The sequence below is a fragment of the Phallusia mammillata genome, chromosome 4, assembly GCF_965637545.1.
Source record: "Phallusia mammillata chromosome 4, kaPhaMamm4.hap1.1, whole genome shotgun sequence".
In the NCBI taxonomy this organism is placed as follows: domain Eukaryota; kingdom Metazoa; phylum Chordata; class Ascidiacea; order Phlebobranchia; family Ascidiidae; genus Phallusia; species Phallusia mammillata.
The window spans coordinates 12,418,521-12,436,080 of NC_137255.1; the positions used below are offsets into that span (position 1 = coordinate 12,418,521).

General features: G+C 36.7%; 1 protein-coding gene across 5 annotated transcripts in view; it reads right to left on the minus strand.

Annotated features, from left to right (window-relative positions):
* LOC145225166 (adhesion G protein-coupled receptor A3-like) overlaps window positions 1-10,799 on the minus strand; it is a 34,575-nt gene extending 23,776 nt beyond the window's left edge. For 3 of the 5 annotated variants that reach the window (XM_080091836.1, XM_080091835.1, XM_080091834.1), the window contains exons 1-12: window positions 10,561-10,793; window positions 9,287-9,390; window positions 9,136-9,219; window positions 9,004-9,075; window positions 8,877-8,948; window positions 8,722-8,793; window positions 6,884-7,050; window positions 6,690-6,802; window positions 5,810-5,933; window positions 485-675; window positions 295-405; window positions 71-229 (exon numbers count right to left, since the gene is read on the minus strand). In XM_080091836.1, the coding sequence (XP_079947962.1) occupies window positions 71-229; window positions 295-405; window positions 485-675; window positions 5,810-5,933; window positions 6,690-6,802; window positions 6,884-7,050; window positions 8,722-8,793; window positions 8,877-8,948; window positions 9,004-9,075; window positions 9,136-9,219; window positions 9,287-9,390; window positions 10,561-10,674 (1,383 nt within the window). In that variant the 5' untranslated portion in view covers window positions 10,675-10,793. Of the gene's footprint in view, window positions 1-70; window positions 230-294; window positions 406-484; window positions 676-5,809; window positions 5,934-6,689; window positions 6,803-6,883; window positions 7,051-8,721; window positions 8,794-8,876; window positions 8,949-9,003; window positions 9,076-9,135; window positions 9,220-9,286; window positions 9,391-10,560 lie in introns of all 5 variants that reach the window. The other 2 variants (XM_080091832.1, XM_080091833.1) reach the window with 2 other exon arrangements.
* Window positions 10,800-17,560: the final 6,761 nt, after the last annotated feature.

Here is a 17,560-nt window from a genome sequence, read left to right on the forward strand (position 1 = left end):
CACCTAAGTTTCCTTGAAGGTTCCTTCTTATACTACATAAAATCCTTGTTAAATAACTTGGTATACTTACTAAATAACGTGATGGAATTGTAGCTTGGCAAGTATGCATAAGTTGCTCAAGTAACTTTAAACTAACAATTTCAGTTAATTTGACATCAGACAGTAGTTGGGTGACTAGATTGCATTCTTCCAATGCATTATCTTCAGTGATATGTTTTTTAACTACCTTCTGTAAAAACACATTTATCAACAGTCAGTAGAACATATTCACAATACTTGCATTGGAAGACATACATTTGCCAATCTAGCAAAGTCATCCACAAGTTCACACTGGGAATAATCTGCTTCAGTCCACTGCCCTGAAGACATACAAGTACGACTTGCCTTGTGGGAAACACCGGGATCCTAAGGAAAGCAGTGTATAAGTTTTATTAGGACTTTAGTACAAAACTTTGAAAACAATGCAAATTACTGGGTAAAATACCTTGGAAGGTAATGGCTGAGCACAACTTAAGTATGCTGTAATCCCGGATATGGTTTCAGGCCACACAAACTGCCCAAGGTCATTTGTTATGTTCACTTTTTGACAATACTTTGCTTCCTGTTTAATCACAACCATGTCCAAGTTTTGTGATACATAAGAGTAATTGGATGACACTGTACAGGACCAAGTGCCTTTAAAACATTTAAAAGTCTGTATAATCTGTAAAAACATACAATCCCTACAAACAAAAACTTGCAAACACGGGTCACAAACTTCCAGACTGTCAAAGTGCACCATGAAGTGGAATTTTTTGTTGAAGTAATTTAAACTAGAAAGGTGGCTTTGTAATATACTTCCATTTTATTTTATATCATATTTACCAATTCACTATACACATCATTTGATCTACACCAGGGGTCGCCAACCTTTACTACTCAAAGAGCCACTCGGACTAGTGCTAAAAAACATGCTAAAAAAAACTGGGAGCCACAGAGCCATTTTAAAATTTAAAATAAACTGCAAAACGTTTTTTTTAGTCTTATGACATTCGATTTTTTGTTGTTAGGTAGTGTTGCATTGCATATTAGACACACTGGTATACTAGTCTCGTCAGCAGAGAAAACAACGTAGCGTTGCATATTCTGATTTTGCAGATTTTTATTCCTTTGTTTACGCGTTTGCCATTTAACAATTAACAAACCTCTATTGTTACGCGCGCACACACACTGCAAACAGAAAACAGTATTGTCTCATATTGCGTGTTAACCTGCACGCCGCCAGTTTGTCACTTTTAGACTTCATTTTGGTGGTAAAGAGACGGGGTTGAAGGTAACTACAACAAGCGAGTACAGTCATGTTATTGTACTGCAATTTTCATGTTCGACTTTTGTGTTCGACATAATCGTCACATAATTTTTAATCAAATATACAACATTTGGTAAATTTAAAAACTGAGCCACATCAGAAGGATCAAAGAGCCGCATGCGGCTCCGGAGCCGCGGGTTGGCGACCCCTGATCTACACATACGATTGTTTTTGCAAGCAAATACGAATGGGTCCCCACATGCATGTTTGTGCGGATTTATGGTAAACAAACATCCTGGTTATTTTTAGAATCTTGAAGAAAAAACTTTCAGAAAGCTTTGACCCAAGTTTAAAAGTTTTGTTGATATTTTTTCGTATTATTATTGTCATATAATTGCAAAAAAAAGTAAAAAAGAATGGGAAAAATACTTTCAGTTTAATCTCATGCTTTGATACTGCCGTCCAAGGTCAGTTTTTAAACACAATTTTCCAAAACTAAAAATGTGTGTGATAATTTAATAAAACGACATAGCATTGCTGCGCAAAAACAGCTGATTTCTAATCACCGCCTGTCTCGTAAAACGTCTTTAAGGACGTCAAGCTGAGCATTCCTTACTCCTTTAAAAGTTGAGACTTATATCTGACTGACAGTGTACACAGCTTATAGGCTGCAAAAGTAACTATTTGGCCGATTAAGGCAAAATTTTAATACTAAACAAATAACTTACTGCAAACAATTGTTTAACATTTCAGAAAATTGGAGTTGTATTTTTGGCCTAAAACTTATTATTTTGGGGTTTAAGGGGTGAAAATGGGTGAATCCAATAAAAAGTTACAAAATTCTTCAGAATACCTTACATTGCACCAACCAACAAAACATGAAACTCTCAGATTATGTACTTTAGTCAGTACAGCCGATCAAATCAAATTTGGATCAATAACTAACATCTGTGTAAATTTGAAGCACTTTTTCTTGAACAAATGCATATAACAAACCAGCGTTAGACAGAAACGAATATTTTGGGGTTTAAGGGGTGAAAATGGGTAAATCTTTTTTTAAGGTACAAAATTCTTTAAAATACCTTACATGGCACCAAACAACAAAGCATAAAACTCCTAGTTCATGTTCTGTAGTCAATACACATGTTTTAAAAATTTTACGTCTTGGAGGCCTGTGGGTGAACCGCTGGGTCATTCGGGGTCAAACTTCAGAAGGATCAAATTTGGATTAATAACTAACATCTGTCCAAATTTGAAGCACTCTTTCTTGACCAAACACGTGGAACAAACCAGCGTTAGACAGAAAAACGAAAAAAAACTAGAAGGGTGGCTTAGCATATTTTGTTGTTGCATTTACACTATAAGGCAGAAACTCACGGGTCCCCACACATGAAAAGTTGAAAATAATGCATTTCAAGAGATATCAGATAACCATGAGAAAGTCGGGTGTTGTAAGGTAAAACACAGTGATCGGCACTGGGCTTAAATTATAATACTATGTAGAGTACAAACTATATTAATTTAGATTCACCCCAGATATTGTTTGAAGTATGTCCTATTTAACGTTCTTTTTCAAAGAATAGAAGGAGTAAATAGTGGCATTACACCTATGAATAGCAAATTCTACAAGCTGTCCAATTTTCATTCAATTCGAACAAGGGTCACCCATTTTAGGGATGAGTTGGTTAAGTTGTGGTGCTACAGGGCAAAACATAACATTTGTGAACTTATAATGTTCAATAAACTTTGCAAATTTCATATAATTAGGACGTTTTTTAAAAGTTCATTTATTTTAGGGGGCTAGTTGAGTAAATGTTGGGGTTACAAGGTAAAACACATCAATCGAAACCTACTAATAGCATAGTCCACATGCTACCCAAATTTTTGCCAATCCCGACACTCTTTAATAAACTCACCCATGTTAGGGGGCTAGTGGGGGTGAAACTGGGGCTACAAGGTTAAGCACAACATTCAGCTCCTATGAATGGTAAATTCTGCAAGTTGTTCAAATTTCAGCCATTTCTGGCATTGTTTAAAAAACTGACCCATTTTAGGGGGGTAACTAATGGCGTCCGACACACAAACTAAAAAAATATGAAACCTCAATGACTCAATCAATAGTAACAACCCCTAACTGCCATGGCACAAAAACGTCCACCAAGCAACCCACAAAGTTACGAACGAGTAACATACAACTGGTTACCCTTGTAACACTGTTGCGCCACAGAAATCTTTCGTTTGTGGCGCCCAGTAACATACAAATACGTTTTACACTTTGGGGGCTTGTGGGGTAAATGTTAGAACTACAGGGTTGAAGACAACTATAAATGGCATACTCTACAACAGTGGTTCTCAAAGTATGGGTCTCGACCCAAACATGGGTCATGCAGGGTCAAAAAATGGGTCGCGCTATGGTGATTCAATTATGCCCAAACGAACTATTGCTGCATTAAGTAAACACAAACGAATTAACTTAATGTAATAGTAAAGTCACCACACTCGACCACGTTGTACAGTAAAATGAACCAACCATTACCACATACAGACCACATAGGACAATAGCCTTCCAACTTTACTGTTACGCACATGGCGATTGTAACGTCATAGCACTGGAAATAATAGGGCAAGTTAATCATGCGAAACTAAACTTGGAGATATAACAGTAAGCGTTTAAGCATGAGTAAGTATTCATACAAGGAAACATATTTAGATTTGGGATTCACTTCTATCAATGATCATGGTGCTGCAAAGCCACAATGTGTGTTGTGTTATGTAGTGTTGGCGAATCGAACTCGTTAAACCTGCAGCCATTTTGACATGGGCAGACTCCTATGCGGTGATGGCGTGGCCTCGAAATTGCGTCTCGTCAATACATTTTTTATGTTTAAGGCTTGGGTCGTGAGATGTTCATAAAACTCTGATTTGGGTCGCGGTCAAAAAAGTTTAAGAACCACTGCTCTACAAGCTATCCAAATTTCAGCCAATCCTGACACTGTTTACAAACTTACCCATTTTAGGGGGCTAGCGGGGTAAATACTGGGTATCAACAAAAACAAAGTTGGATGCACATCTACATAACTATATCTACCATCTGCATAAGTTTCAGCCAAATCCATCAAACATTTGATGGAAAAACGAGTCGGACAAACTTTGGGAAGAAAATCACCCATTTTAGGGGGCTAGCAGGGTAAATACTGGGGTTATCAACAAAAACAAAGTGGGATGCACATCTACATAACTATATCTACCATCTGTGTAAATTTCATCCAAATCCATCAAATGTGGGAAGAAAAAAAAAAACAATTTGAGTAAAATCAATATGTGGGGAGCCATAAATACGGACAAAAACAATATGTGTCCCCTTCGTAGAAGGGGACCCATAATTATGTAAATAGTGAACACATACTATATTATTGACAATGAGTCCAACAAATTGCCATCATTCTTGTAATGTGCTTGTATCTACAAGCAGAAACCCATGGGCACCCACACATGCAATATTGTTCAATATGAATTTTGTCAAAGGGACCTTATGTAAAAGTTAGGTGTTTTGAGGTCAGACATAGCAATTAATACCAGTGATGCACCGAACCAGCCTTAAAAGATTCAAGTTAAAACCAAATATTGGGCTTCGGGCAAAAATAATTTAGGCCGAATCCACAATCCCATTTGTAACAGATGCTTTTAACTAAACCTTGTGTTGTTGATGCAGGAACAACATGGCATGTATGTACTAGATTCAACAATTTGAAGTAAATTTATGATGTGTTGAAGATTAAAAGTTAAGACATTTTTTGAAAGGTTAAAAAAGTTTAGACGATTAAAATTAAAAGTTTAGACATTAATTTCAACATATGCGGCCGCAAAGTTTGATCAACCAAATACACTGTTAAAATAATGAAGCTATAAGATGTACAACCACATCCGATTCAACTCATTTGGGCAATTTGAAGAGACTAGCAGAGAAAGTGGTGGGAGGAAAATTAAAATATGAATCCTTCATCGAAGGAAGATAGAATGCATATGGAAAATATTGTCACCACATATATTTTAGGTAAATTATGTAAAAAACTAGAAAGGTGGCTTTCTGATATACTTCCATTTTATATATTCTATAGTATACGATATTTACCATTTTACTATACACATCATTTCTACATATATGATTGTTTTTGCAAACAAAAACGGATTTATGGAAACAAATGTTGCGGCTATTTTTAGATTCTTGAGAACAAATTATTAGAAAGCATTAACCCAACTTTAAAAAAGTTTTGTCTGTATTTTTTTTGCATTATTGTCATATAAATTAATTGTTCTTCAGTAGCCTATCGCGGTGTGGTCGCCAAACGACAGGCGGCCAACTTGTCAATGACCATTTAAAGACTTTTTATTGCATCTTTGGAAAACATGTAGACAAATACGGACAAAACAATACATCTCCCCCTTCAGGAAGGGGATCCATAAAATAATTTTCCAACTTGAACATTGACAGCTAAATGCATGTTGTTTAGTTGATGGCACCTGAATACGATTTGTTGATGTTGTCAAGTTGAAGGGTGCTAGATACTTTTGGTTGGTAGATTGCATCAGTCAATGCTGACAAAACATTGGGATTGACTGAACTATTTTTGTGGTTCCATGTAATCTATAGATAACAAAACATTGTAACAGTGAAAAAAACTTGGAAGCATTTAGAAATGGAATGATATTTCTTTCTGGGCAATCTATAAAAACTTCATTTTGTTAATTGTTATTAGACCGTAAGAAAATCATATACAATGTTAAGTGAATATTTATTTCTTCACTACTAGGGTCAAGCAATGTTTGCTTTGGCACGATGTATATTTGCTTAGCATGAGTTAAACCAGGGTTCTTCAATGGGGCCATAGTGGAAATTTTGGGAATTGGGGGGCGATTTTACTTTCAATGCCATAGGAGGGCAACAGGACAATTTTATTTCGACTTGGAGTGTCAAAAAGTAAAATTGTTTGGAATAATAGTCTCCTCTACTGGCAATACACATTTACCCTATCACAATTAACAAACAAAGTGCAAATTTGTTTGTGTACATAAACGGAAATACTTTTGCAGTAAATTAACTTCCAATGGTTAACTCAAGCTTCACTCTATTTCTAAGAAATATATTAAGAGCAAATATATTTGTGGGTCGAATGAAATCACATCCGTCCTGTGGCCTGTAGTTTGGTGACCCCTAATTTAGACAGACAGAAACATATTATGTGTCACTTTAAAACTCCATTATTAGGATATGTTGTAAAACACATGTACATTATGTAAGTCGCTTAGCACCAGACCTACAAATGTAGGTCTACTAGATCAACAATACACAGTATATACATATCACAGATAAAATGGAACTGAACGCATCTTAGAAAGTTACCTTTGATGTTGGTAAATTTGTCCCTTCACACTCTAAATGCAAACTATCACCTTCAAACATAATCTGTTTATTAGAAGGATAAATCTCAAAGTATGGCAATGTCTCAAGTAGACCTGTGCAAAAGAATCAAAAAATCATCTTAATTGGTTTGTTGTTGAACTTACTTATAATACAACTTTGTGCCACAAACTCACCACAAGTTTGAAGTGCCTCGGGTTTAAGTCGTGTAAGGTCCTTTCCTTTAATCGGAAGAACACATTCCCCTTTTACGACAATTTTCTTGCGTTTCTTAGTCGTTTGAAACCACTTAACAAAGTCTTGCATGAGGCAATTGCATATTAGGCAATCTGATCTCAAATCTCTACAATTTTCAAACATAAAATCTGCATTAATTTTTTTTCTGCAGTTTTACTAAGCAAACCATTTACTAAATTCAAACAAGCAATACAGGAAATACTAAGGAAGTTATTAACAGAAAATATGATCACATTAACACTATGACAAATATGCTGTAATCTTAGGAAATGGTATGCACTTTTAAAAAAAATTCTATTTGCACAAATGTTTTTACTGGCAGACCACCATGCGATGTACTTGGTCTGTGGGGTTTAACAGAACAAACAATGTTGTGCAATGTTTGTAACATGCAAAATTGTCAGTGTAATTATTTTGTTGTTATTTATTTTGCTCATTTGTCTCGGAATGAATAAGTAATTCCTATCTATGCTGTGGGGTAATGGTTAGACTAGGGTCAACTATAACTAGAAGGGCAGCTTAGCACATTTTGACATTGCACATACACTATAACCTATTTTAAAACATTAATATATTTCCTATGCTTATTTTGTATTGGGTCCCATATTAGCCACCGTCTTTTATAACCTTAGTTGTTTCTGCAGGCAGAAACTCATGGGTCCCCACACATTCAAAGTTGAAAATAATGCGTTTCAAGAGATAACCATGAGAAAGTCGGGTGTTGTAAGGTAGAACATAGTGATCAGCACTGGGCTTAAATAAAAATACTATGTAGAATACAAACTATACAAATCAGATTCACTCCAAATATTGTTTAAAGTATGTCCTATTTAACGTTCTTTTTTGAAAAAAAGAAGGAGCAAAACAGTGGTATAATGGGGTAAAACAAAAAGTAGACACCTATAAACAGCAAATTCTGCAAGCTATTCAAAAACGTTGTTTAGAAAATTAACCCATTTTATGGGCTAGTTAAGTAAATATTGGGGCTACAAGTTAAAACACATCAATCGAAACCTACAAATAGCATATTCCACTTGCTTCCCAAATTTAAGCCAATTCCGACACTGTTTAATAAACTCACCCATTTTAGGGGGCTAGTAGGGTGAAATTGAGGCTACAAGGTTAAACACAACAATCAGCTCCTAGAAATGGTAAATTATACAAGCAGTCCAAATTTCAACCAATTCCGACACTGTTTAAAAAACTCACGCATTTTAGGGGGCTGGTAGGGTAACTAATAGGGTTCGACACACAATCTAAAAAAATTTAAAACCACAATGACTCAATCAATAGTACTGCAAAATTTGAGCTACTGCAAATCAATAGTACTGCAAATTTCTGTAATCATTACCAAGAAACTGCCACAAGGAAACTTCACAAAGTGAAGTTGCTCAGTGATAATGTACAACACCTCGCATACAACTGCATTAAGTTACTGCTTGAAACATGACAACATGCTTCCAAGCTGCTATTGGAATAGTGCATTAGTGTTTCAAAAATCAGCACATACAATCCACAACATAAACCACCCGCTGAACATTCATTTAATGCACAGTCTTTTGGAATTCATGAAATCATTGCAATTAAGTGTAATTCCACATTAACTGGTTTGTATATACCAAATAACTATGACAAACCTACAGTTTGACTTTATGTGCTGAAAAAAAGACACCTGAACCTCTGTGATCAGTACACTTTCTCATGACTTAAAATCAAGATCAAACAAAAACAGAAACTTTGAATTCCAATTAACAAGAGGCCAAAACAGTGTACTCACAGCAATGAAATCAACGGCAATCGAGAAAATGCATCACCAGGTATAGTTGAAAAGCTGTTGTAATCAAGATACCTAAAAGTAAAGGAATATAGAACAACAACAACAACAACAATGTTTTATCTGATTTCATAAGATAAAGTACTGAATTTACTTACAAGTATTTCAAATCAGAAAGACCCTCGAACATTTCAGCATACAGTACTGCAATATTGTTGTGACTTAGGTTCCTAAAAATGCTTCAATGGTTAAAACTATATGATTGTTTATGTACATATAACTTACAATATCTGTAATTTATCAAACCGAGAAAACGTTGATGGCTGGATAAATGTAATTTCATTGTCAGCCAGAATTCTAAAACAAAATTAAGCATATAAATGTGGCTTATCATTTAGCATAGTACCCTATCCTTACAATTGCAAAATCTTTTGAACTGATGACGGCCCAGTGGAAGAAAGAATTTGAGATACATTAGTGATCCTACAACTTGAAAGTTCTCTGAAATTTAACACAATAAACTCATAAAACAAGAAAAGAAAAAAACAAATATATAAGTTGTATTTACAATGATACAATGTCAATAGGGTAGCTATCAATTGGAAAATCATCCTGGATGTTTTTCAAATTTGTACATGTAACGATGCGTCCATTTTTCTGAAGTAACTCTATCTAAAACACAAAATTACTACAGTTTACTTTTTCAATAAAATATAATATGCCCAAGCCAGTCATGGAAATTCTGGCTGGAGGCGCTGATTGGCAAAAAATGCAAGGTGGCAGATGTCAAATCAAATTTAACTTATTTGCATGGTGCAAGATGTAAAATGTAGGGTCCATTGGCCACCTGTGGCCTTCAATGTCAAAATACCTCTGAAGAGCCTGATCCACCAATAAAAGAAAATGTGCAGAAAGATATTTTTTTGTTATTTTAAAACTTTTTATCTTAGATTACTATTTCTTTAGTTAACATTCTAGGCAGGTTACTAATGTAAACAGCATTCAGCGACTGGCTTCAAAATATATCCGATCACATCTAAATTTTGGAGACATGGAAATCATACGACAATATATATATATACTAATGTAAAGTCCACAGTCAAGGTCGCTGAGTGATTCCGTAGAACCCCTTGAGCAAATATCTTATTTGATTTCAGATCAATGTTCCTTTATTCCATTACAAGTAACAAAAAAGGAATTGCTTGCCATAATATAATGTTTTAGTCTTGTTTGTGACCTCCAAAAGTAATTAAACACATAATTTTCGTGAAATCGAATTGTCACAACTACTCTTTTTAAACACAATCTAAGGTCAGACAAGGTCCTGATTACATTATTCATCACGTTTTTCAAGTTGTCAAAAATTTATGTCAACACTATTATCAATTGTTTTACATGATCAAGTTCTTATTTATTTTGGAAATATTTGTGTTTTGGGACACATAAAACACCATATTCTAACAACCTAATTCAGAATATGCACTTCGCAATTTACCTTAATTTTTTAGAGTGATTTGCACATTTAATAGTAGATTCTTTTATTATCTAGTAAACTGTATATTTTTTATTGAAAGTGAGAGATTCAGTGTCTTATATAGATTACCTTTGCATGAAGCCTGATCATTGTATTGAATAATTTTATCGGAAAAAAATTCTGTGGTTTGATTAGGGGATTACATATTTTAATGCAGCACATGTTTTGTTGCAATACTACCTTAATTTGTTCAAAGCAAAATTATTCTTGATTTTTGTTAAAATTTAATGACATTTCATATGGAAACCCCGCGGTTATTCAATTTAATACTTTTAATTCACTGGATTCAGTACATGAAGCCAACTTACCTGGTCGAGTCTGCAATTGCATTGAGAATCAAATGTTCCCAAACATTCTGCGGATGATCTCCAAAGGCAATTAATTACCAACAACAAGTGCAAAGCGCAATAAAGACTAGACATTGTATTTGTTACAACATGTCGAATCGATTGCTGCTTAAGCGTTTGCCTTTACCATCATTTACAAACCTGTGAGAAATGTATTTATACACTATACTGCGTAGTGCGTATAGTCTAAGACTCTAAGGCAGGGATGGCGAACCTTTTTAGTTGAATGGGTCAAACATGATATCAAAATTCGGAAAGAAAACAAAGTGGGTCACATATTTTATTACATGTCAATGTCAATGCAAAGATGCTTGTTGCTGCATCTTTTCTGCAAGTCTTGTAATCCTAGGTTGTTTTCAGTCTAATACACGCAGCAGTCATATCGGAGCTGAGACGATTCCTGGCACTTGATTTTATGAAATCCATGTGTGAAAACAAGGATTCGCACGAATACGTGGAACCGAACAGCGTCAACAAAGTTACAACAAATCGTTTCAAGTTGTACGTTCAAATAAACATATCTGTTACCTCACAATTGACTCAACAATCTGTATTTTAAGACAATAGACAATCTGGCAAACGGCTTAAAGTTAACTGTTGTGTTGCTTTTTAATCTTGGAAGTCTGGTAACCGTACCTATAGTAATCAGCATAAATTTTTAAAACTACAAGTGGGTCACTGGAATTCACCCGGTGGGTCACTTTGTGACCCGCGGGTCAGTGGTTCGCCATCCCTGATCTAAGGTAAGCTCTACACACAAAAAAAGTAACGCCAAAAACTCACAACAGGCAAGTCTCAATTCTATCGCACAAAGTTTACTAAATTTCCGATGGATGGCGCAATGAGAATTAGCGAAAATTCACAATTTCACATTTCACATGCCACAGGGCTGAGTTATAAAAGTAATAATTCAGCCATCTGTAAGCCGCCCTCGATTGTAAGCCGCACGTTGGAATTTTAGATACGATTGTTTCTTAATACATCTTTCTGTTGTTATATGGTATGACTATTTGCCCATATCTGTTAGTTACGTTGATAACTGTACCCAACAGAACGTATATCGACGCATAATCTGTACACGCATACATGTTTTGAACCCCAAATAATTTAAAATGTTGAGGTGCTGAAATAACTTCGGTATAAAATTAAAATATAAGCCGCCCTCGATTATAAGCCGCACAAACGGCAGTTAAAAAACAATATAAGCCGCGGCTTACAATCGAGTAAATACGGTAGGCTACTTGGTTTTGTGCAGTGCACAACAAAACCTGACAAAAGGCTGCCGTTATTTGTTGTTGTGTGAAGTGGGGACCTTCAGGGATCTTGATATTAATTATTAAACGGAAATATCAAAAACTGAATCAAAGTTTTATAATACGGGTACCGAGTAGGCCTACTCGCCCCTTTGCTGGTGTAGCCCGACCTGCCTCGATGGCGGCCTGTGAAGGACCGCTACGGTGTAAACTATGATGTTCATTGCAAATTGTTTGGTGAGTCTGATCTTTGCATCTCAATAACAGCTGACTGATTAACAGCCACACATATGTCTCTTCTTTCTTTGTATTCTTGAATAACATTAAAGGCGAACGTCCAAATCAGCTACACATCCACATGGGATAAAAATAGAAGCCAAAAAATAGAAGTCCCAAAATAGCTTTCCCGGTGGAAATAGCAGGAACAAATAGAATCCACAAATAGAACCCAAATAGAAGGGCGAAAACATCAAAGTCTACGCTTATATAACAATGTGAAACCTTGGCCGGTGTACGAATTCTTTTTCTCATATTACTTATATTATTTATTTTAAGGTAGCCATGTAATTTACACAGGGTGGAAACGACGCGTTATACACGAATCACGACTGCGGAAATATGTGTCATAAGGGAATAAACACTATGTTTACTGTTAGATCTTTCTGGAACCCGAAAAATGGCTGAAAATAACTTATGACTACCATAGAAACGGAAATATAAACATTAGTCTATGCAGAAATGAGGGTAACCATTTCCATTTCGTGGTGAGAAACGTTATTGCGAAATAACATGCAATCGTTTTCATAAACATTGCACAATAGTGTTGTAACCGCTACAAAAAGCTCCCCCCCAAAAAGGATGCACAATGTGTTTGAATGAAAAACACATTTTATCAATATTAATGGTCGTTAGCGACACGCGACAAGAGAGATTGGTCAATAGATGGCGGTAGGTGCTGTTACGTGGGGATTTATACGTTGGGAAAAATATGCACAATTAAAGACGAAAAATGAACATAACAATTATATATCTTGTCAATAAGGGTATGACTCTTCGGCTCTTAGGATAAATATCGTAAGGAAAACAATAAACGTCGTAAAGACAAGGTCAGACGGAGGAAAATATTGTCTGTACGTATAAACTGGCGAAACACAAGTTAATGACATTTAATAAGATATATATTGACTCTTCCCTAAAATTTTGGAAGCTAATCTTAACAGAACGATGTATGAAGGTTAGTGAAAGAGCATATGTGAACAAGGTTGCTGTAGGCGTTAAACTATTTACGAGTGAAGGGCTGGCTAAAATGTTCACGCCGTGTGAAAAGCTCATGTTGCTGATTGTTGGCGAAGTGCTTCCTGTTGATCTTGTTGTTGTTTGACGTCTGAATTCATCTGTTTCTGTACCGTCACGTGTGTGATGACGTGCCCGGTAAACAGGTGCTTAATAGCACTGCAAAACTGGTCATGGATATGACGATTGCAAATAATGTAGTTGGTGCCAATTGTTGCACTTTGGTACCCACTTGAAAGGAAGTGTCGTTCGTTATGTTTTAGTAGGTTGAAAGCATTTTTGATACCAGGGACCTCGTTTATGCATCCCTTTCGATTAAGAATTTTTTTAATGTGGGAAAACTTTCGCCTGGACATCAAGCTTGACTGGTTAACTTGCCAGTAGCCTGGCCAGGGCTACGTTTGGTCAACAAAACCGCAACCTTTATGTCCAAGATCACCAACGCATATAGTTAGATTGATTTCTGTTCAGGCATTCGCTGGGGAATATGTCGCCGATGCGCAAATGGTAGATCTTTGTTTTCTGTTGTAGTGTATTGCTTAAAGCGATAAGTCGACTTGGAATCGCTTTACGTCGAGTCATGAGTTTCAGACTCAAAGATATCTTTTGTAGACTTGTGAATAGTTAGAGCTCGTAGCTCATAATTTTGTAGACTTGTAAATAGTTGGAGCATGTTGCTCGAAATGTCTTTTTGTAGACTTGTAAGTAGTTGGATCTTGTTGCTCGAAATGTCTTTTTGTAGACATGAAAATAATTGGAGCTTGTTGCTCGAAATATCTTTTTGTAGACTTGAAAATAGTTGGAGCTCGTTGCTCGAAATGTCTTTTTGTAGACTTGAAAATAGTTGGAGCTTGTTGCTCGAAATATCTTTTTGTAGACTTGAAAATAGTTGGAGCTTGTTGCTCGAAATGTCTTTTGTAGACTTGAAAATAGTTGGAGCTCGTGGCTCGAAATGTCTTTTTGTAGACTTGAAAATAGTTGGAGCTTGTTGCTCGAAATATCTTTTTGTAGACTTGAAAATAGTTGGAGCTTGTTGCTCGAAATGTCTTTTGTAGACTTGAAAATAGTTGGAGCTCGTGGCTCGAAATGTCTGTTTGTAGACTTGTGAACAGATGGAGCTCGATGCTCGAAGTGGTATGCACCATGCAGACAAATATGGCGTAGAACGACGTCGTGTTTCGGTCAGGATGCTTGTTTTCTTGGGTTTGGGCAATTGTCTTCAGCGTAACTGAGCTTACTTGTTTTGACAGGTTGGTCGTTAACATGTTATATTTGTGTGTGGAAAATGTGTGATCTTATTAAACAGCTCAAGCCAGGGAGTCAATACATATCATGCAGCGTGAGTTGCAAAACAAGAACGTTTCCGGCTTGACAAAGCCGTTGACATGAAACGTGAAACATAAATTGACGGTGAAAAACACCGAAGCACACGTTTACAGTTTGACACTAGCAAAAAATTATATCAATTTTTACTGAATTATAAGTTATATACACGCACACAGCTTAACATGCAACATACATCGATGAATAAACATAACTAAATTATCTTGAAAAGTGTTATTAAGCGAATAAAATATATATTTTACAACACAGAAGAATGTCAAGTGCAGATTTCACACGCACTTACTTAACAGAGGAAAATATGTCAGTCGGAGCGACCGCGTGAATGTCATTTCCGTGACCTTGGTAGTCGATTTCTTCCTCTTTTGTTTCAGATTCCAATGGGATGTCGGTGGCGTTGCACATAACTAAAATGTCTGGTTGTGCTCGAAAAGTCTCTGGTAAGCTCGATCGAGCGTCAGGGCAATCTGTGAGTAACCCTTGTCCAAATGACGACTTGTTCGAACCGTTCGGGGCATCACTTTGAACGTGCTGTCCGAACCTTGCTCGTAAAGTACCAATTTGAAGTGACATCTGCCTGCGCTGGAAGCGAGTTCGGAAGGTCTGTAGCAACTCGTGGGCACCACTTTGTAGCAATATCTGCCTCAATGGCGGCCTGTAAAGGACCGCTACGGTGTAAACTATGATGTTCATTGCAAATTGTTTGGTGAGTCTGATCTTTGCATCTCAATAACAGCTGACTGATTAACAGCCACACATATGTCTCTTCTTTCTTTGTATTCTTGAATAACATTAAAGGCGAACGTCCAAATCAGCTACACATCCACATGGGATAAAAATAGAAGCCAAAAAATAGAAGTCCCAAAATAGCTTTCCCGGTGGAAATAGCAGGAACAAATAGAATCCACAAATAGAACCCAAATAGAAGGGCGAAAACATCAAAGTCTACGCTTATATAACAATGTGAAACCTTGGCCGGTGTACGAATTCTTTTTCTCATATTACTTATATTATTTATTTTAAGGTAGCCATGTAATTTACACAGGGTGGAAACGACGCGTTATACACGAATCACGACTGCGGAAATATGTGTCATAAGGGAATAAACACTATGTTTACTGTTAGATCTTTCTGGAACCCGAAAAATGGCTGAAAATAACTTATGACTACCATAGAAACGGAAATATAAACATTAGTCTATGCAGAAATGAGGGTAACCATTTCCATTTCGTGGTGAGAAACGTTATTGCGAAATAACATGCAATCGTTTTCATAAACATTGCACAATAGTGTTGTAACCGCTACACTGGTAAACTGAACTAGTGTGGGAAACAGCGCCATTGAACTTTAATGAGCTGCTGCAACATATTGCGCTTTATGCACGAAATTGAATTTTCCAGTTCTGTTTTGCATATTTAAACCATAACGGCACCCACTAAAAATTGGTTGGGGAGACTCCTATTATATGTTATAGGTCCCTCACAATATTTTAAAATGTTTGTTTCAAAATAGGGAAAAACGTGTATATTTTATAAAATATTTGGTAGACCTAACGTAGCTACATTTCTTGTTCATCGTCGGTTTTAGCAGCAAAGTTGTCGCCCTTCTTTATGTAGGGTGTACTAAGTCTGCCGTGCAGAGCAAATTATTTCATCACAGGTTACAAACAGGGACAAAACTGATTTTAATGGCTTAGTCTTTGTTGCGCAAACAAGCATGTTTCCAAGCGTACGCGCAGCTGGAAACCTTGTCCCCTCCATGGGCATCAGCAATGGAAAAGGAATTAAGCGAAGGAGTGACGGATTTACCAGCTTCCATTGCAGAGATTTTCAATGCTCAACTGCAACCAACAAGTGTCCAAAAGTTCGAAACGATGTTGCGCTGTCTTTTAATTGGTAGAGGGCGTGACTCTATGCGCCCAGACAGCACAGCAGGGGTGATCGCTTAAATTCCTAGAACGGCTCTCAACGCGCCTTTCCTCGCGCTCAACAACTCCAAGGCACCAAGAACCAAAATAACGAATTCTTTTATTAAAGCAATTTAGGACAGAGATGGCGCTCGAGGGTTCAGCAGCAAGACGAGCACAAGGGCAAATGTGGTTTCTGCAAATATGCACTAATTTAGTTAAGGAAACAGACGAGAAATTATCAGTACAGTTGACTCTTACCGAACTATTATAGGACCAGAGTCACAGTAACATTCAAAGCGATCACGAGATTTTAGGTTCTGCAAATACAGCATCAAATTCAATAAACATCACCAAAACACATTAGTAACGAACTGCGAGACTTTAGGCAACAAAGCTTATCGGAATAATACAGTTATTTACAGCAACAGCAAGGCTGACGACGGTGTGGGATCCGTGGGCCAGAAATGCACAATTACACATTGGACGACCGGCAACAGTTCAGTTAGCACAAATTTCCTATTCGTTACCAAAGAAACAAACATAACCAGTCAATTAAATAAAGCATGCTGCCTCTAGAGCAGGGGTTCCCAACCTTTTTACGATCCCGTACCACCTGGACGCTCTGCACTGCCACGCATACCACGATAGAGCACTAATGTGCTTTACAGTGCTGTATGGTACCACTTCTTGCAGAACAACTAATTTATTTGAATCATATTTCATTCAACGCTATCTTAAGCACCAAAACAGTAGATATATCTATCAAGAGCAATCATTTGACATAATTAACGCCCACTGTGCCGCAGCGTTGTTCGGCTTTTCATAGCAAGTAGCAACTATGCTTTTTGTTGAGAATTGACATGACCTGTATTTTGAAGATCGTAATGATACGAAACAACAGGAATAGTTACGTAACAATGACAATAGGCCTGGGGACTGTTTTTTTTTTGTAAACAAAACCAGACAAACAAAATATAAAGTTGCAAATTGAGGTTTTTGTGAACAAAACAGAAGCTACTCGCGTACCACCTGAAAACCCTTCGCGTACCACCGGTTGGGAACCCCTGCTCTAGAGTCTATAACAACCAGTCGCTAATAAACACGAGGCAGTCACGCTTACAAGTCGTGACTTCAGTAAAACAATGCCAAGGTTGTGACATCATAA